At 36.2% G+C, this 21775-nt stretch overlaps 1 protein-coding gene across 4 annotated transcripts in view; it reads right to left on the bottom strand.

Moving 5' to 3' along the window:
- Window positions 1-21775, bottom strand: part of LOC120344340 (uncharacterized) — a 79077-nt gene that overhangs the window by 19532 nt on the left and 37770 nt on the right. Inside the window, exons 5-17 of one of the 4 annotated variants that reach the window (XM_078116181.1) lie at window positions 21386-21454; window positions 19685-19792; window positions 18540-18661; window positions 16357-16461; window positions 9729-9854; window positions 8473-9192; window positions 7708-7895; window positions 6798-6862; window positions 5934-6088; window positions 3458-3556; window positions 2244-2366; window positions 1654-1749; window positions 14-163 (exon numbers count right to left, since the gene is read on the bottom strand). In XM_078116181.1, the coding sequence (XP_077972307.1) occupies window positions 14-163; window positions 1654-1749; window positions 2244-2366; window positions 3458-3556; window positions 5934-6088; window positions 6798-6862; window positions 7708-7895; window positions 8473-9192; window positions 9729-9854; window positions 16357-16461; window positions 18540-18661; window positions 19685-19792; window positions 21386-21454 (2126 nt within the window). Of the gene's footprint in view, window positions 1-13; window positions 164-1653; window positions 1750-2243; window positions 2367-3457; window positions 3557-5933; window positions 6089-6797; window positions 6863-7707; window positions 7896-8472; window positions 9193-9728; window positions 9855-16356; window positions 16462-18539; window positions 18662-19684; window positions 19808-21385; window positions 21455-21775 lie in introns of all 4 variants that reach the window. The other 3 variants (XM_078116196.1, XM_078116186.1, XM_078116190.1) reach the window with 3 other exon arrangements.

The raw sequence follows: 21775 nt of genomic DNA, 5'->3' as shown, positions 1-21775 counted from the left end.
TCGGGATATTTACCTCAAACTACTTGCTAGAGCGGAATCTCTCGACGGTGAAGGTGTTGACCCCACAGATGACCCTTGACTTTTATATGACCTTTTCTCAGGCTCGTTGCGATTGATTCGTAATCGTAGATCTGATGGAGTGATTGGTTGTTGCTGATGAGCGCTGAAAAAGAGAGTTAGGTTTCGAATTCTATCAAATTATTATGTTAGAACAAAATTTGGTACTTCCATAGTGTGCACCAGGTTAGGGTTAGGCCATGATTTTATTTCAATTTTCGGTGCTCCCGGAGTATGCGAACCAAGATGGCGGACATCGGAACGTAACATGGGTAACAGGTTAGGGTTAGGCGATAATTTTTTTCCAATTTTCCTTATTTTAGTCCCATTATCAGTTCGAAGACTAGCCAAGAGCCTCCCGTAGTATTTATACTTAAAATTATGGCCTAACCCTAACCTAGTACACATATTACATTCCGATGTCCGCCATCTTGGTTCGCATACTTCGGGAGCCCCCAATTTTCATTATTTTTTTTCGATTACGAGATCGGGGACTGTCTGTGTTTGAGAAATGAATGTACCCCTGCCCATGGGTTTCAGTCTCTTTACACAACTTGATGTAAATCAGACGAACAAAATTAGATACCTTACCTCCATATTGGTACACATACTTCCTGAGTGCGAAATTTACATTTTATTTGTCACGTAGGCATAAATGTGTAATCAGTAATCAGTAGTTTATTTTTTCATCATGCTGATAATATACCTTGTAGGAATTTCGTGTTGAAGCAAGAATGAAAAAATGGCATATCAGGGTGAAGAGTGGGCCAAACAACCTATGGACCTTTCCCCGACCTTTGACCCCTGAAAAATTTATCCTATACTTTACCATTGCAAATTTTCGGGGCTTATTTAAGAGTGCTTTTGCGAGTTGGCGCCTTAAAATGGGGTATGTGTTTCAAACTATCATTATGATTCATCGCATACGACAATCTGTTTTTTGAAAGTACCAGTAAAGAATTTTAGCCTAGTCTATCACAGCTATTTTTACACTAACTTTTTATTACTGCAATTAACTTAAAACTCCTAGGAAGACAGAGTGATCATTGAATTATCTGATTTATATTTAAGTTTCCGAAACATAACAGAAAACAAACGAGTAGGGTTCAAAAACACGAAAACGATGTAATGTTCACGACCACGCTTGAAAATCTGTCTGAGTGAGAAAAGTGTCTGAGCAGATACGAAAAGGGAGCATTGTTACGTCACTTTTTGCATCTTGCTGATTGGCCAATGTTACGAAGTAAACAAGGAAGTCGGTGCTCGGGGAAAGGTCCATACTGGTTAACAGGCACCCGTCAGTATGTCTTACAGTAATTTACACACAAGTAGAGAAAGAAGTCGAAACTTGAATATTTGAAACATTATGTCAAAGAATCTAATTCAATACACGCAAAATACCGCCAGCGCTCCAGAAGTGCGTGTACCAATATAGAGGTAACTAATTTTGTTTGCCTACTCTACATCAAGTTGTATAAAAAGACTGAAACCTATGGGCATGGGGATATTCACTTGGCTAACACAGACAGTCACCGAACTCGTAATAGAACTAAAATCTCCCCCTACTTATAGCTAAATACCATACAGAATTCCTACCTCTGAGAGCTGGTATCGCTACTGGTGCTGCTTTCACGAATCAACTTTGCATGATCGTGATTGGAATGATGTGGTTCCACTCTTGGTGAATCTGGCCTGAATAGAGAAAATAAATGTTTTTTTTTCCTAGAAACATTCAAAATATCTTATTTTTAGAACGAAATGGAATCCCGATTTCGTTTAAAACTGACTGCTACTTGGCTATTTATCGAAAATTCAAATCAATTCAAAATGATTCATCATATTCAGTCATTTTAATTTTTAATTCGAGAAATAATTCAGAATTGCCTCATGCAATCAAATCGTGTATATGTTGACTTTTTCAAATTTCCAATTCGAACTCAGATCCATGCTTTCAAGTCCATGCTTTCAAAAACAAATAACTGGCTAACTAATCCCATGCCCGACATGGACTGGTAACCGGATGAGAGGCCGTGGTTCTCCATATGATTGAGATGTCTTATCGTCTTTCCTCTGCCTCGGAATAAATATGTAAATCCTATTTTATCTAGATCCCATTGAAATTGTAGAATATCAGTCCTGGTCATCCCTGGTAAAAAACTTTCCAATTTATAAAAATGACCTCTAACCTTTGAACTGTGTTCCTCTGCACAACATGACTTCCTTCTCCCTTTCTTTCAACCAATAGGACGTCTTCATCCACTATGTTGCTTTTTGTCTTGTTCTTAGGAGCCGTTTTAGGTCGACTTAACCTGGTAATATAATGAAAATGTTAAAATGGCATATCAGGGTGAAGGAAGGGCCAAAAGAACAATACCGGATGTCAGGCAGTGACAGTGACACCGTGGCTATGCCTGATAGTAATTAACATGTAAAGAAAAAAAGTCGAACATAAGTTATTAAAAAAAAATCATGTCAAAGAACCTAATGGTTCCGTTAAATGGAACCGTTAACAGCATATATTTCATCGTTCACATCAGGGGATCCCAAATTTGATTGACCGAGTCCAAAATTAGAAGTGGAAGAATATTCACGGGTCAGGAGAGAGAAGCTTCGCAACGTGTCGATATCAACGCAAATAATCATGATACCGGTATAATCGAATTGTCACGAATATACACAGACTTAAACTGTGATAATGAGGCAACAATTACGGTATCTAAAATACTAAAAAAAAAACATAAAGTGTTAAATTATTTCACTTAAGTTTGGCGGGTCGTATTAAACGTTTACACAGGCTGTATTTGGATCGTGGTTTGAGAATCTCCGGTTTACACAAAACAAGAGAGCAATACAAAACAAAATCCTTAAAAATATTACCACAGTCATCAACGACTGAAAAGTGAGGCCTCAAAGCATGGAAAATGTCTGATTTTAATCAAAACAAAACAGCAAACTTTTGGATAAAATACTGGTTCTTATTGGACTTGAACAACATTTGAAAAAACGATGCATTACTGAAAACTTTGCGTGTATTTTAATCATTTAGTATTACTGTGATGCCTGTTGGACAGGGGCACAAAGCAACCACCCATTGCAAAAATAATTTAGTCAAATTCATTTAATGGAGGACGCATGTTTACCCAACTTCTATTATTCTTTATTCAATTGTTATACAACAATAGCATATTGTGTTTTCATAATAAGATACATTACAATGGATAGTTGACCTGAAGATTGTCATCATAGACTGTTTGAGGCCAAATGAAAAATTATACTAAAACCACAGGATTATATTAGTTTATTTCCATAAGCTTGCCTATGAGCCTTTAATAAAACAAAGTTGAATAAAACCAAAAAAAAAGGTAAAAAAACTGTAAATTCAATATCCTGCAAAAATTACCTTTCAAAGAACATATTCCTCTGTGTAACACTTGGACTAGGTGTTGATAACTGCTTTGGCAGGTTGTCCATAGACTGGGAACGATTCTTAGTGTTTAATCTGAGAAAAAGATGAAGAATTACCTGTTGAAGTCCAAACAAAATATCCTAGATATTTGAGCACATTCAAAATTACATATACATTTTATCAGCGGTATCAAACATAATGTCTTTTCATGTGGCGTGACTAAAAAAGGTGTGGAAACAACTGATAAAAAGAATATCTGGGAGAATGAAATTGGCTGTCAAATATCATAAATATTGACACTGACATCGGTGAGAGGTTAATTTAGTACAAAATATTTTTTATCTGCCTAGCTATTTTAATCTCATTCATTAGCTGTTAGCTGTTATATTGCTTGTACTAACCTAGACTTGATCAGAAGGCAATTGTCAATAATATGACTATCAGTCCGGCACTGTCCCGAAACAAATTTTTGCTAACTCCCCAATTAAGAAGAAGCTAATCTATTTTAGGAGCGGACCATACCAGTAACCAGGTAAGAGACAATCTTCTCTCCTTTAGATTATTAATGCTTTTGCTTTATGCTGTGTCAAACAGCATGGTTATCTGAGGTTCTGCCATGGCTATCTTAAGAAGAAGTTGCACATGGTAATACACCCTTCTAATTAGTTTTTCTCAATGATATATATAAAAATCCACACCACGTAAAATTATGTATATCCTAATAATGAAATAATGCTTTCTAAAACTTTAAAAACCCTTCCAATTTAATTCCTGAAAACATCAACTAGCAACTATATAAGAGATAGTAGTAGTTTATCTTTCATCTTTTCTCTCCCTAAAGCAAAATCCAACTGTAGTATGCAAGATAAAATAAGTACGGTAATGCCAGGCTTCGAGACCAATAGCTAAATATTACTTCAACAATGAAATTCCCATTGCAAAAATAAATGAAATATGCCAAACCAGACTACGGTCCTCATAAGAAACAATCTTTTATTCATCTTTCATTTCTCTCGAAATATAAATACCAAATCTCATACTGTGCAATGCAGCATAATCCCAAGAAAAAAGAAATTTCTAAAACTACAGTCACTAGCTAAATAAAACCTCAATAATAAATTCCTCAAACTCTCGCAGACAGAATTACAATCCATTACCCATAAAATGATTGTAAAACAGACAACCTTGGTTTACAGAATCATAAAAGAAGAATTATTTAAAAAAGTGTTACCATTCAATTTTTTGATAATTTTTGTTCTCTTTGGTACCTAATTATTTATACAATTTTGCAAATATAACTGTTAAATTATTAGAAATTCAAAAATCAATGATTAAAGCTTTAAGTATAGTCCAAATTCATCTAAATTTCATTAAAAATTAGACTACGCTTTTTAAAAGTGAACACTATGGGTTAGTTATTATAAGTTGGAATTCCTTATTCTGATTTGCTATTGTAACCACACAACAAAAAAATGTTATCTTCGAACAAGCCTGATTCAATCATAAATAATCAAAATTCTCCAAAACTTATCTATGTATCGTACTCGATCAAAATCAAAATATTTTGAAGTGTTGCAGCCCTCATTTAGCTACTTATAACGCCATCTTGCCCTGACTTGTTAGGAGTTGTATAAATATTGTTGGTATTTGTAAAATAGGATTTAAAAGGCCAGTTATGTTTGTGTAAGACTTCTGGAGTAGGTCTTGTGTTAGGAAAGTTATCAAATACTTGACGATTGATTATTATTTCATTTTAAATCAAATATTTGTTTGAATAAGGATTCTTGGAGCGTGACTGCCCTAAAGTGGCGAGGATGTAACTAAAACGAACGCAAAAGAATTGGTAAGGAAAGTCACAACTGATAAACTCATCTATCTATTTTTTTTTATAAGAAGAGTTTTGAGTTTCTCACTTTAAACAAGGCTCTGAACAAGCACCCACTGATACCTAAGAAGCTGCAGTATTATAACTAGAACCTCTCCAGTTTGCCATTATCTACCCAATTCATCACACCCTGGCAAGGATTAGAGGAAATTGAGTAAGCAATACGAAACCACGAAGATTCAACCTTCACTTATCTTTGCATAAAATTGTCACCTTTGCTCCCCCCCAATATTACTATAAAATCTCATCATATCTTGACATACTTTTGCATAGAATTGTCTTCTCAACTTCCTATAGAATTATTTGCAGTGGGTGATAAATATACCACTTTATCAGCATTCCTATCCCCCTCCAAACACAAAATCTTATTCTATCAGACTTACCTTCGCATAGTATTTTTTGCACTCTTTGATAATTATACAGATTAAACATTTTTTTCCACTTTATTTGCTCCCCCCCCCCCCCCTTCAAATACAAAATCACCAATCTCCACCATCTTAACCTCGATTTACTTTTGCATACACCCTCTCATCAGCTTTCCTCTCCCAATCCAAACACAATATCAGTCTATTTAGACTTACTTACCTTTGCATAGAATTATTTGCAGTGGTTGAAGCCACAGTTTTTCTTCCTTGATTCTTTGCATTGTTAGTACTGGATGGCACAGTTGAAAGATTGCTTGTTGAGGAATAGATTCCGAGAGCTGATTTTGGACGTGCTGGTCTCGAATCACGGATATCCTGAAAAAAGATAAATTGTAACATTTGAGTGAACATCAAGCCAAAAAGTTTGGGATAGGTTTTAAATTTTCTATGTATCCCGATGAGAAATGGAAGTCAATCAGACGGCTTGATTATTGTCTTCTCTACTGGTTACTGTCCAGTTCAGGTATAAGAATAGTTAAGCCAGATATTGTTCCCAAATTTACAAACTTGATGGTGGAAGAAGCCGTAACTGATCACAAGAAAAGAAAGTCGATAACATGACTCAATCCTATGGCAAATCACAGCCTTTTATCCGATCACCAGTCCAGTTTGAATATACGAATGGTTAATTAGTTATTTTTTCCTGTCTCATAGACTATGGTGGTAAACGTAAACCAATTCTTCAACATAATCATCTCCACATGATTTCGATGTGTGAACCTATACAGGATCAACCTATGGCGCGATGACAAAATGCAATAAACTGACATTCATTACAATGCAACAACCATTGAGTATTTGGAGACCTTTGTGTAATGAGGCAAAAATGATAACCCCAAATAACAATCAGTTTTCTTTTTATAAGTAACCTTTGACCTTTTAATGACCCTAACATATAATTTTCACCCCCATAACTTTGCGATGAGAATATTGATTCATTGCTAAGCTATTAGCTGACTGCAATAAATGCTTGTCCATATCCTTATTTGGAGTGAGCACATTATAGTCCCCATGTTATTCCTACCTGCATACTCTTGTGATGTGAGCTTCCTCTGGTTACTGACAGGGTTGCTGATTTTCTTCCAGAATCTAAAAAAAAAAAAAAAGATATTGAATGCTAATTTTCACAAGGATTCTCCAGAACATGATTTTTTGCAAAAAATTGCGACAACAAAAATTTTCAAAGTGGCATGTCACAATGCAAAATTTCGAAGTGATTTGCTACAACGCTAATTTTCACAAGGATTCGCAACAATACAAATTTTCACAAGGATTCGAGACAACGCATATTTTCACAAGGATTTTCCAAAATATGAATTTTCGCCAAAAATTGTCACAAAAAAGAATTTCAAAGTGATCCGCCACAAAGCAAAATTTACTGCAAGTTAAAACAAATAGAACCTGAGATGGAGCACAATCACAACAATCTTCTTGGTGTAGAGGACTCAAGATGATATTAGTCTCTTCGCATGTACATACCGTCGCAATAAATTTTGGTATCCTAATATGTTATGTGTTATGTCCTAATTTATTTATGAATTCATGTATGATATGGTGGAATAAATTTATTGTCTGTTCACCGATGCTAAGGCTGTTTCAACGGCACTCCCGTAGTATGTGTACCAGGTTATGATCAGGCCATAATTTTATACCGGTTACCTTATTTTAGTTATATTAAGAGTTTGAGGACTGTATGTGTTAGCCAAGTGAATATACCCTCTGCCACTAGGTTTCAGTCTCTTTACACGACTTGATGTAAAGTAGGCGAACAAATTGGTTACCTCCATATTGGTACACATACACTTCTGGAGCGCTGTTTTATCATCTCTTTTCACCCACATGTTCTGTCTATTGGGTCACTCTGTATGACCTCCCCAAAAGGCAGTATTATTGCAACTCATCCAAAATGGAATGCTCATCAGAAATACACCTACCAACTTCATCATCCATATGTATAGCCATTGCAGAGGAAGGTCGCGGTAATGAGTTGTACCTTCTGTCTGTTGAAGCTGATCTTCTATCAGTGTTTGTTGATCTCGGTGTCGACGGGCGAGAGTTTGATGTTTCCAGTTTTGGGTGTTTCTCAGTCGTTTTGTAGTTTCGAGGTAGCGTTTCGGAGTTTCTGAATGGTGCAAAATTGGTACATCTGAGTTTAAGACCAACCCCATGTCTACCTTTTCATTTAGGGCAGAGGTGTGCAAGGTTTTCAGACCAGCAGCCAAAAAATTTTCTTATCTACACTGGCGTAAAATTTACATTTTATGAGCAAGTGTTACAAAAGCAAAAGTGGAAAACAATAAGCCTCACGCCCAAACTAAATTTAATCGCAATCTCAACAAATTCCTTGAACTATTTTCCAGTTAAAACATCAATATTTGGTTTTGGTTTGGTTGTGGCAGCATCAGGTAGACCAAATTGAAATACCCAACAGGCCGGATTAGGACCACAAGCCATGGTTTACCCTTGTCAGATCTGGGGTGTGATAAAATACGCAATGCTAAACCTAAATATCTCAGCCCTTCACAAAACCAGGTAGCGCATCAGTATCCTATCCAGTGCATTGTTCAAACCACAAATGTGACTCGCCTCATAAAAATAATGATTGAGCCATCTCGTGAACTTTCCTCACTTTATATTAATTAAGAAAACAAAACTGAAATAAGTTAAGCAAATGATAAACAGAGGCGATTCATACTAACCTGTACGAAGACGGTGGCCCTTTGGTCCCTCTAGGGGTTGATTTTCTTTTCTCCTCTTTTGTACTAGTACGCAGCATCCTGTCGGGGTCTGGACTTTTTGATCGAGATACACTAAGAGCCGCTCGGCGCTCTGAGGTTGACATGGGGGTAGGGGTCACGGAGCGACGCGGTGGGGAGTACTCATGTGACAAGGCACTCGTTGAAGAGGAACGCAGGTTTCCAGGAGTTGGGGTTTTGCTTCTTCGCTCAGTTGGACTTTTCGGGGGTGATTTATTCCCCCCGGGTAATGATAAATTATTTTTTGAAGTTCGTAAATTTCCACTTTTTGAGTCTCTTGATCCAGGATAGGTATTATTTAAATCAGAACTGCTGGATTTTGTAATTTTGATTTCTGGGTTATTGCTTTGTCTTTTATTGTCTGTACTGTACCGAGAGAGGGATTTTGACCCTCTATCTGGGGCTGGGGACCTGCTCCGAGCTCTGTTCTGGGGTGCATGCCTTGGGTCAATGTATGATGCATCAACATCAAAGTAATCCATGATATCGTTTCTATGGTTACTGTTCTGGTTCATTGCTTCTGAGGTTCTATTTGTGCTTTTTGATTTCCGGCTTTCTCGTGGTGTTGAACTTTCCTCCCTGACCTTTGATCCTCGACCAGGTGACACAGTCGACATGGTGTTGTTGAAACCGGGCAAGCTCTGGCTTTTGATGTTGTTATTGCTAGAATAAATGGCACTTGTTAAACGTTTAGATAACGGTCAGGATTATTGGACCTCCAGAAGGATGCGCACCAAGATGGCGCACAACCTGCACATAGTATGTGTGTACCGGTTGGGATTCAGGTTGTGCGACATCTTGGTTCACATACTTCTGGGAACACCGGATTGTTGAAACTCAGCAATCAGGTTTTAAGTTAGAATAGGATTTTTATATTTAATGAACAAAGGTGTTCATCCTGAGCAGAAATACGTATTTTTGTGCACTAGTAAAAATGCCAGTGGAGGTGAGACATGAAAAAGACAATAAATTCTCTCCCGAACTCCCACCCATGAAAATGTTCTCAATGTCATATTCCATCGATATTTTAAAAGTGAAATTTTCGAAGCAGCAAAAAAAAACACACTGTACAAAAAAGTGAAGCAAAAAATCGGCATTTGAGAGCAAAGAAAGGCACGAAACACTAACACTGGTTATCAATCACAGGGTTAATGAGCTATGAAGAAACTCAAGGTGAAATCATGGATAAGGTCGCATACCTCCAGTCATCCCTGCTTTTTCTTAACTCTGAATTTCTAGGTTGACTCAAACCACCACTGCTCCCACCACCACCAGTTCCTGCTTTGTTCATGATCTCTGCTGCTTGCTTTGCGTTGAGGCTTGACCTGTTAACATTGGGAAATATATTAAAAATCATGAATGTTTATAATTCACAAGGTGGTGATAGAGACTAGCAAACACATTTTTGCAACAATGTACAAAAAATTATTTTGAAATACGACAGGTGAAGACTATTAATGTAAAACGTTAAATTAAGAATTATTTCCCTTTTCAAATCTCAATATTTACAATAGCCATTGCTAAACTGTATTAAATTAAAATGTATTAAATGTAGGAAAAAAATCAGAAATGATGTTGAGTTTGAACAATTTTTTTGATACAAATTCTATTGAATAGAATAAAATTCCATTTTTTAAATCAGTGGACAGAAATATTAAGAACAAAATATCATGAATAAAACATTCCTCGGCTCACAAATGAGAATTTATTTGTGCTCATTCTTGTGTGTGATTATGCACTGCAGGAAAAGTACTACAGAATTTTGAAACATTTTTAGAGTAAAAAATGAGTGTGATATCTGAATTTGCGTATGACTGGAACTAACTGAAAAGTTCTGCGATAGACTTAGATTTTTGGTATAAATTTAGCAGATTGGTGAATTTTGAAAAGCGTTTTGATAATAACAAAAAATGAACTTTTTCAAGTCTCAGACATAAAAGTACCGAAGACGAAAAGCATTTGTGAAACCTAAAATAATGCAGACTCAGGCATTTAGCAATTTTAATTTATCACATTTCTTGTGGACTGTGGTATTTCGAAATGCCTTGAAATGTTTCATTCTTGATAATAGGCCTGTTAATGTTCACCCTGATTATTGAATTTCAAATCATTAAAATCAAATTTAATTTTCAAAATTTAATTGCATTAAAAAGATTTCTGGTTAATTACAATTACTTAGTCTAACTTCGTATTATTCATATAATAATCAATGTAAAATGAAATGAATTTCCATAAAAAAGTGTAAAATTATAAAATCAGTGATTATTATTTCACACAAAAATGAACAAATCAAAGATTGCAAATTTTTTTTTTGGCAAAGAATTAGATAAATTAGATAACTTAATGTGATAACAAAACATGACTTAGATTTCATATATACGCAAAAATAAAAAAGGTTACAGTAGCGCTCAAGTTAAACAAAGATATACATGTTCCCTCGCCGCAAACACTGGCGTATGTGATTTGGTAGTGAGTTCGATTTGTTAAAATGCATGTTCAGATAGTCTGGAATCGTATTGCACTAAATAGGATAGGATAGGATTTACATATTTATCCCGGGGGAGAGGAAAGCCGATAGGATGGCTTATCCATATGGCGAACCACGGCCTCTCGTCCGGTTATCATTCTAAGTCGGGTATGGGATTAGTTATATTGTTTGTTTTCGGAAGCATGGACTTGGTGGTGGAGGAAGCCGTAACCGACCAGCGGTTACAAGAACCACCCAACGACGGCGAGGAGTCCAGCAATCCTCTCGCACATAACCATCCTTGCATGAGATTCGAACCTGCGAACCCATGCAGAGTAATCAGAGGTGCGGTGGCGAGCGTATTCCTAACGCTTAGCCCATTGAGCCACACCGCCGCGTAAACATCCCCAGTAAAATCTGAGTTGCAAGGCCAAATAGTGAAATCTGTGGAGCAAATATCAAAAGTGTTTCTCATAATACTTATACGTATCTCAGTCTAATTCAAGAAATGGTCAACAAGTCAAAGATCAAGTTTGCAATGCTTGATAATAAATGTAGCTGTGATCAAAAGGGTACCCGAAAACACTAATATAAGTCGCAAATAGTAAGTCGAAATATTGAATATTAAAAACATTAAGCAGTTAGAATACTATCATCAATACAAAAAAATTGTTACTGCAAACTTTGAGTGTGCAAAACAGGGACCTCCTGAAGTATGCGCACCAAGATGGCGCACAACCTGAACTCAGGTTGTGTACCAGGTTAGGGTTCAGGTTGTGCGACATCTTGGTGCGCATACTTCAGGAGTACCCATAACAGCAATCTCTAAGTTGAGCAGATCTATTCAACAAAGTAAAGTTGAACAATTCTAAACAGTACATTGGATCAATGTACTTCAGTGAGGTTATGATTTAATTACTGATTGTGTTGTTATTGTATTATTAACGCACAAAATAAGATAAAACTAGGTGAGTACACATCCTAATGATTAGTAAGAAACGGTGTCTCAAAATATGATAGGATTTAAATATTTATCCCAGGGGAGAGCCCCAAATCATAACCATGTACGGCCTCTCGAACCGGTTACCAGTCCATGTCGGGTATGTGATTAGTTAGCCAGTTATTTTGTTTTTAGACGCAAGGACAGGAAGGCAGAGAAAGTTGTAACCGGCCAGCGGTTATGTGAACCCTAGTGCCATGAGGAAAACCGAGACAGAATATTATTGTGACATTGAGTAAGAAATTGGTAACACAAACCAAAAAACAGAGACATGCTAAGATATTTTAAATAAGTGCTCAGTGGTGTTTTTTAAATTCAAATTATTAGCACACCTGATAACCTCAAGAGAAAACTAGGAAATTATCTAACTTAACAATAAACAGGAAATAACTGGCTCAATTCTGTCTTATTCCAAATTAGCAAGCAAGTGCTGCAGTCTTCACGTTTATGACCATGTTACATGGAAAAAATTGCCGAAATTGTAGTTTGAATTGTTTGATTTTCAAAATTTGAGGGAAAGAGTGTAAAAAGTATTTATACCATTCTACTTTTAAAGTCCAAAAAAAGACAGAAAATCATAACTGTTGTTTGATTATTCATTATAACAAATAGTCGAATGAAAGCTTTAAAAATTTAAGCCAGAAATCTATTTTTATCATGATTTTGAAACAGTCTGTCCTAATATGGAATATGAGTGAAAATTTTGATCAATTTGTATAGTTTTCCAACATCTTCTCAAAAATGATTTGTTTTATAAATGCAGCACTTCCTTCTTATATCAATTATATTCTACTTTTTACCATCATCAAAGCTAGCTCTCTCACTATTTATATATACCGGTATATATTTTAATAGAAATGTGTAGAAGCCTATTCTAAACCAGGATATCTGAGTAGAAATAATCATAAAAATGTGGAGAAATTGAAATCAAAAATGATTTGTGTTTTTTCTACAAAACAGTATTTACTTGTCCTTGAGTAATTTTCCAAAATATTCGTTCGTCGAACATTTAAACCTGGAACGAAATTTCATTGATCCAAAATAAAATAGAAATAAAAGAATTATTAAAATAACAAAATATAACATGACCTGAAATAAAACATACTTTTAGTTTTAAAAATTAGTGAATTGTATTTGCATATTGAAACTATAGACAAGAAAAACCCTGACATGACAAAATATAAAAAATTTAATAAAACCAAACATGGGAACAGGACAGCATTTTCATATTTCTACCAAGGGAATAGAAAGCCGATCTGACGGCTTTATCAAAAGGCAAACCACTATCTTTCGTCTGGTTACCAGTCAATGACGGGTGTGAAGATAGATAGCCAGTTATTCGTTTCTGATGTATGAAACTGGAATGCATTTATGGTAATCTATCGAGAATTCTGCACATTCCTCATAACTGAATTAAGAGCTTTAAACTTCAAAATTTCAAATATAGTGTACAGAAACGCGAAAAAAAGTTTAATAAAGGCAGCTGACCCTCAACTAAAAAATAGAGCAAAGTTCCAATTAACCAAATTATAAGAAAGAATAGGATTAAACACTTTAACCAAATACTAGTATTGTTTCTTAACGAAGTAAGATTTTTACAAGCGAAATCGCTCAACGTAAATTTTCTCGCACTCAATCAAAAATAAATTAGATTTCTCTCAAAGGTACAGAACACCACTGAAGTGACAAGACATACTGAACTATATTAAATTATGGTATAGACTTGTAAAAACCAATTGAAACCGGACTCTAAGAATCGCACTCAATACTTAAAAAATGGACCTCCTGAAGTATGCGCACCAAGATGGCGCACAACCTGAACTCAGGTTGTGTACCAGGGTTCAGGTTGTACGACATCTTGGTGCGCATACTTCAGGAGTACCTAAACAATTATTATCTGAACAAAATACTTGAATGTAACATCAGGTATGAATGTCACATCTAAAAAAAAACTCACACAGTAAAGGAACTAGAGATATCTGCCTACATTGCGACTGTTACTAGCAAAAGACATGCCCCTATCAAGTCGATAACAAGAGTAACATACTAATTTATCGAAATGAAGAAAGAGAAAAAGTTAAGATGGATTAAGTTGATCTGTGTTAGTCTGATAATAATTTGGATTAGTAGTTTCAGTATTAATTAGTGAAATCATTAATTAGCTTATGAAAGAAATTGGAAATTAATTGGAATAAGGCCGTTATAATGTTAATAGCACAACGACATTTGACAGCTACAATATAAAATCCAGTCATGTTTAATAACATATTTAAAGTGATGAAATTGCCAGCTCGTTTGTACAGCGCAGCTTTTCTTATCCAAAAGAAGGAAACAAACCATCATCTTTTTCTGGGATATGGAAATACGCTAATAATTCGCTGATGTTTTCGACTTAATTAATATTATTTTAAAACCTATTTATGAACTTATTTTAATCTATTCAAACTGTGTGAGTGTCAAATATAGAGGATGATTTTCCGTTAAAAATTTGACAAGATATAAAAAGAATTTATTTGTATGTTGATGGTGGAATGAAGAGTTCCAAAATAGGTAAAAGAAGGAAGTATTAGAAAGGATGGATATAACCAGGGGTTTACAAAGTTCAAGTAGGATGGGATAGGATTAACATTACATTTATCCCGATGGAGAGGAATATCGATAAGATGACTTTATCATAGGATAGGATAGAAGGATAGAATTTACATATTTATCCCGGGGGAGCGGAAAGCCGATAAGACGGCTTATCCATATGGCGAACCACGGCCTCTCGTCCGGTTACCATTCCAAGTCGGGTATGGGATTAGTTTTACTGTATTGTTTGTTTTCGGAAGCATGGACGTGGTGGTGGAGGAAGCCGTAACTGACCAGCGGTTACGTGAACCACCCAACGACGGCGAGGAGTCCAGCAATCCTCTCCCACATAACCATCCCTGCATGGGATTCGAACCTGCGAACCCACGCAGAGTAATTAGAGGTGCGGTGGCGAGCGTATTCCTAACGCTTAGCCCGTTGAGCCACACCATCATATGGCAAACCATGGCCTTTTGCCCGGTTACCAATGTCGGGTATGAGATAAGTTAGCCATTTAACCCTTTCCATGCGATTTTTATTTTTTATTAAATAATCGTATTTTCTACACCGATTTTATGCATTTGTACCCCCACAACTAATCGATCAACTAACGAAAAACTAATGATCCTCTGCTGCCCACTGATGGCTCGTTGGAAAGCTTATTTAAAGAGCTTGCAATTGGCGATTAAAAAAAATTTTTTTTAAAAGGGGTGGTTTGAGTCACAAACCGGATAGAAAAAAGGCATTTTTTTTTCTTGGGAGTTGAAACTTCAAACCGTGATAAAAAATAGAAATATTGGCTAAATCCTTTACTGTTACCGCTTCGTGGTTGGCAAACAATAGCATAATATTGCTGTAGCAATTTCGTTATCTAACTCAAAATACTTTGGTAGATGGAAGGGATAACACGTCTTCTATTACCACCCAAAAAACACCGAAATTTGCATAAATTTCAAAAACACTCCCTCGTTCCGCCGCAAATAAAATTCCCATGGTAAACGAAAGCGAGATTTACCGTCGCTTATGTTAATCTCGAAGAAGACTTCTTATCAATAAACTAAAACCCGGAAAAACTAGACCAACAGTTTGCGACCTATTGCTAAATAAAACAGTGGAGTACATCAACGTACCCGCCGCAATCTAGCGAGTTTTGTCCTGGGTACGTATACGTGCCCACCGCACGGAAAGGGTTAATTGTTTTCGGATACATGGACTTGAATTCAATACACAAATGTGCGTAAAATGTTAGAAATCACAAGATTAACAAGTAACCCGTCTAGTATAAAGTTCCAGAAGCTATCATTAGTTCAAAAGATGTTGAAAATACCAATCAGAATTAAATTTAAATGAAGAAAGCTTAAAAGACCTACACACACTCAGTTGCCATACATTCGTTAAATAAAATTGCATAGCACCGTAAAAAAATAAAAAATTAATCAAATAAAAAATCAGATTCAATTTATTTCTCAAAAAGCAGGTAGGAGCAGCAATCTCGCAATAGCAAATCCACTTATCAGTATAAAATACATCCGTTAGTCCCACAACCAAGAGCAGATAGAATATTTGGACAAATATCAATAGCTGCGTTATTGAGCAAAGTGGAATGACAAATTATGGGATGAAGAATTACAAAATTTCATTTGCTGCCACCTTGTGGTATCTTTAAAATTAACAAATCAGATTGCTGCGTTGGTTTGCGTAAAAGTTTAGCTGAAATGACAGATTATTAATTATGAATTTACTACATGCTACCACCTAGTGGTCACACAAAACAATACTACATGATTACAAGGATCGGTTCCGAGCTGTAAAATCACGTTTTGTTTCACGTTTCGCTCGACTGATAAGTTCTTGCTCTTCTTCCGGAGTCAAAACTATCCCAAGATCACGAATCCTGCATAGAAATTTGATCAAAAAAACATGCAAACTAACTAGGAAGGAAAGCCTACATGAAATTAATGATATAACTACCATACGTCCTCGCATATAAGCCAAGCTTGAAATTAAAAAAAGTTGCCAAACTGAGGGGATGGCTCATACGCGCATTACTCTGAACTAGAAAAATCTTTTTGAGGAGTTTGACAGTGATAGCGAGGATGAATTTTGAGGATTTTGAAAAACTTTTCACCGTTATTAATAAAGTAAAAATAATGGTTAGCATTTTCATTAATTTATTTCTGCAACCATTTGATGTGATAGATGTGATGCGATTTATAGGGTCGGCTTAATTGTGAGATTGGCTTATATGTGAGGGTATGTGGTAAGAATATAAGCTGTTTAATGGGGGCTCCTGAAGTATGCGAACCAAGATGGCGGACTTCGGAATGTAATATGTGTACTATGTTAGGGTTAGGCCATAATTTTAGGTATAAATACTTTGGAAGGCTCTTGGCTAGTCTTCGAACTGACAATAGGACTAAAATAAGGAAAATTGGAAAAAAATTATCGCCTAACCCTAACCTGTTACCCATGTTACGTTCCGATGTCCGCCATCTTGGTTCGCATACTTCGGGAGCACCGTTTAATGAGATGCTCTTTCACTTAGCTGAACAAGATTTTTAAAAAGCAGCCAAGATATCGAGTTGTTAAGATATTATCAGGAAAAAGAAAATATATGTTTTTTAATAGTTTATATTTATCTAATGAGAGGAAAGCCTATAAGATGATAACTATATGACATTTCAGATCAACCAATTTGGAAAGTGGAGGAAGTCGTAACTGACTAATGGCTACATGAACTACCACATGTGACAGTAAGAAGTCTAACAGCCAATCACAGTGGCCCCAGTAGGTGTTAAATCCATGAAGAACAATTCTTCACTGATCATCTGTTGAAGGATATTGTCCTAAGAGAGAGTGAAGTTGGTGAGACACCTTCCACCTGGCCAGTTCAGGTTGGGTGTGAGTTGGGTATTACTTAACCATTTTATTGTTCCAAACTTGAAACTTTGTCTGTGGAGAAAAACGTATGCCACAATGTCAAACACCCTGCAACCAAGTTTAGCAATCTTCTCTCACGTAAATATATCGTACAAAATTCAAAACTGCGGGCCCGTTTAATCAGAGGTTCATTACTAAGTTTACTCTTAGCACTTAGAAGATGCATCGATCAGCGAGTTTAAATATACTAACACCAAATAAAACGACTAGGGCAATCTCATCAGGTGAAGATTTCAAAGCCCGGCATAAGGAGAAAAGCACATATTGCAGTGCTTTGAGAGAATTCTTTGTACTAAGTTACTACATGCTACTGTTCTTAAAAACATGCAAATCTTTAGACTTGATAAAAGAACTTGATAAGACATTGAGGTTTAAACAAAAAACGACTTCTCAGAACAAGAGAAATGTTAATGTTACTCCAACTTCACTACCCAAATTTGGCAAGTTGGCTTAGCTTAGTTCGGTAGATAGAATAGGATTTTAATATAGGTCTGACGGAAGAAGAAAGCGCATTAGATGGCTCTGAAGACTGATTACCAATCCATGTTGAATAAATAATTGGAAACAGTTAACCTAATAATTGTTCCAGTTGCATGGTACATAAGCAGATTTTAATGCGACTGACCATACCCTAGCAAGGTCACATTAAACATTAAATATAAGCTAATATGTCTTTCGGAATTTTTAAACTTTTGGTCCAAATAGGACTCTGGATTGGAAAGAATCCTCCAGGTTCATCTTGGTGTGATCTCCAACATGCAAACATACTAAGACAAGCGCACATGAGACTCAGACTAGCCAGACAGGCATGTGTTCGTAATAGTTGGACAACAAACATACCACAATTGTAAAAAATTGCCATGAAACAATTGAAAAAAAAAAGTTTCAGTCTCTTTAAATTTCTAAAAAGAGAAAAAAAAATCTCTGAGGGAAATACAGCAAAATGGAAAAAAATATATACAAAAAAAATGTAAAGCTTCCCTCCCATCAATCTATTTTAATACAAATACTTAGAAGAATAGAAAATAGCACCTTGTCGCAATTTTTTGTTCGACCCTATGTCGGTTGCATCTGCAAGGATCATGTTTGTCCAGGTAATGTTCCAATGTATCCCATCCTCCCCCAACTCGAACCATGACATGGTTGCGTAAGATCTAGAGAAGAAAATATTGTAATCGATCTCAATCATTTAATTTTATTATGAGGATACAGTAAATACAAATATTCTGACATAAGAAAATATATCTGATCTTCATTACTTCTCACATAAATTGATGAATTGGAGAGGATTTTCCCTATTTTACCCTGGGAATGGGAAACCCAATAGAATGGAGGATTTCAGGCAATAAGTTGAGTCAACCACCCTTCAACAGCGAAAAGTCCCGCAACCTTTCAGCAAATAATCCTAACTACATAAGCCAGAGCTGCAGAGACGTCGTCCCAATTAATCGTGGAATTCTAGGCTAAAGAGGGCTCTTGCAAACAGACGCTGATGTGCAATTGGGTAGAGTGATGGATTCCAAAGAGTCAAAGACAGCTTTCCTCATTTAGGCTGAATATCTAGACTAGAGGTAGGATCAGGCCAGTCCGAAGCAAACCCTAAATTTAATAGTTTAGTTAGGAGTTCATTAAATTGTCATTGCAAGAGTTTAGTACAGTATGTGTCGTGCTGATGAGGCAACTTCTTTTTTTTTTGCAGACCACGATCTCTCGTGGCCGAAACACTGCCGAAACGCCTCATTTAAAAAAAGGTCAGGCTTCAGGCTCTGGCTCCTGATCTTAGGTCTAATCTAGACTAGGATAGGATAGGATTTACATATTTATCCCGGGGGAGAGGAAAGCCTATAAGACGGCTTATCCATATGGCGAACCACGGTCTCTCGTCCGGTTACCATTCCAAGTCGGGTATGGGATTAGTTTTACTGTATTGTTTGTTTTCGGAAGCATGGACTTGGTGGTGGAGGAAGCCGTAACCGACCAGCGGTTACGTGAACCACCCAACGACGGCGAGGAGTCCAGCAATCCTCTCGCACATAACCGTCCCTGCATGGGATTCGAACCTGCGAACCCACGCAGAGTAATTAGAGGTGCGGTGGCGAGCGTATTCCTAACGCTTAGCCCGTTGAGCCACACCGCCGCGCCATAAGAGAATCACTAGGAAACATACTCATACTCACCCTCATGAATATCAGTGTTTTTGAATCTCCAACTTTATATTTTCCTTCACTGACTTTTACCATTGGAAACTGAGTCGGACATGTGCACATGCCAAGAATGTATTGAACCTGAAATAGGTGTATCTTAGGATAGTTTCATGTTGTATAAACAAATCAATATGTTTTTGAGAGTGGGTTTTGGATGTCATTTAAAGGGAGAAAAGGGGGGGGGGGGAGATTGGGGTGGGGTTTGAATAAAAGAAAGTTGACTGTATATACAAATAAATGTTTCCATGTACAATTTCGAGACACAAGTGGGAACAGTGGTCCTTTTTCTAAACACTGATTTTGCCATATATATATCAACATAGAGGTTCAGTACTTCGATACAGGCAGCATCAAGACTACAATTAAAATCACAATGCTTCAATGTTATGCATTAACAGGCAGCAAAAACATTCTGAATATGATACAATTTCTTACCAATAAGTTGCCCTGGGCACAAGCATATAAAAAACAAACATTTATTAATTCATGTTTTCACTGAATTAATAAACTTCTTAAATCATGCATTTTCTGTATTCTTAGAAGTCGAAGAATCTTTGACTTAATCATGATATTTATCCAATTTCCAGCCCAAATTGTGTGATCACAATCGGACAATTACTAAATTATGACATGATCACTCACAACAATCAAACAGACAACATTCCATGTCAGATAACTAGATACCTAGTTATAAGATGCATAAACTTGGGGGGGGGGGATAATGACTCAGCAGTTAGTTATGTGGGAAATCTGCAATGAGCACAGCTCACTAATCATTTTTTATACAATGACCTCCACAAAATCACAAGTTGCAAAAACCCTGAACTTGAGATTAGTTAAAAACTTGGGAAATCGGTCAGCAGTACGTGGACTCTCCGCGATACGCAGAGAACATCAACCAATGTCACATATAATCAATTCCCACAAAAAAGCTGAACATGCTTAGCATACTTTCATTTCAAATTTATGATAAATTTCCTCTCGGGAAGTATGTGCACCAAAATGGCGCACAACCTGATAACCCTAACCTGGTAAACATACTATGTTCAGGCATACTTCGGGAACACCGAATTCAAGACAAAAGAAACCATGCTTTTGCAGAACATTCCCAACACAATCCAGCAGAGCATGATTCCTCATTTATTCATTAGCCCAAGTCAAATATGGGATTACTTTGTCACTTGAACCCGATTCTATGACGCACAGAATCCAACATCCAATCATCAAATTTGATTCGAGAGTCTCGCTGCACAGACAAAACTTTACAGAAATACATTTGTGTTAGAGCGTAGCAAGACTCTTCAATCATATAGTATAGTCATCTTTATTCTTGTCACAGCATACGAATCCACTTCCACAAAGGCAAAGAAATGTTGTTAGTCTTGCGTAATTCTAACTGATAGTTTCTTCAACCATCTTGATGGGATTTTAGCTTGCAAAATCTCTAAATATACAGTTTGATTGCCAATTCCAGTTATGGAGGAAAACCAAACCGACAATCAGTTACGTAACATTATGCAATATGCAGAGTCTTTATAATCACCCTCACAAGATCACAATTCTCCAAACAGTAAACATGCTTAACAGCTGATTTCATTTCAATTTTTGGTAAATTCAAAACATTAAAGACAACAAACATCATGCTTTCGCAGAACATTCCCAACACATTCTTACCTCATTCTGATAGGAAGCAGAAAAATATACATTTTGAAAAATATTGTTAAAGCACCATAGATGATATTCCTACAGGTATAGAATAATTCAGTGTCAGAATTTATGTTGGAAGAATAACTATTAACTATATTAATTAGGTAAAATATTAACTAATAACTATAAAAAATGAACTGGATTGTAAAAAGTGATGTAAAATAAGAAACTCCAAGTCAAAGCCACCTAATAACATGATTTTGGTCAAATAAGACTCTTGAATTCCTACAACAAGGATATTAGTGATTTGTGATACTCCATTATAATTTGGCCTCACCACCAAATCAGCTAAGTTTCAATTGCGCAACGTTATTTCTGATCTGGTAAGAGCTAACGAAATATAGCCATATGATGACT

The sequence above is a fragment of the Styela clava genome, chromosome 1, assembly GCF_964204865.1.
Source record: "Styela clava chromosome 1, kaStyClav1.hap1.2, whole genome shotgun sequence".
Classification (NCBI taxonomy): Eukaryota; Metazoa; Chordata; class Ascidiacea; order Stolidobranchia; family Styelidae; genus Styela; species Styela clava.
The sequence above is the reverse complement of the archived record's forward strand: the minus strand, read 5'-3'. Positions and strand labels throughout refer to the sequence as shown.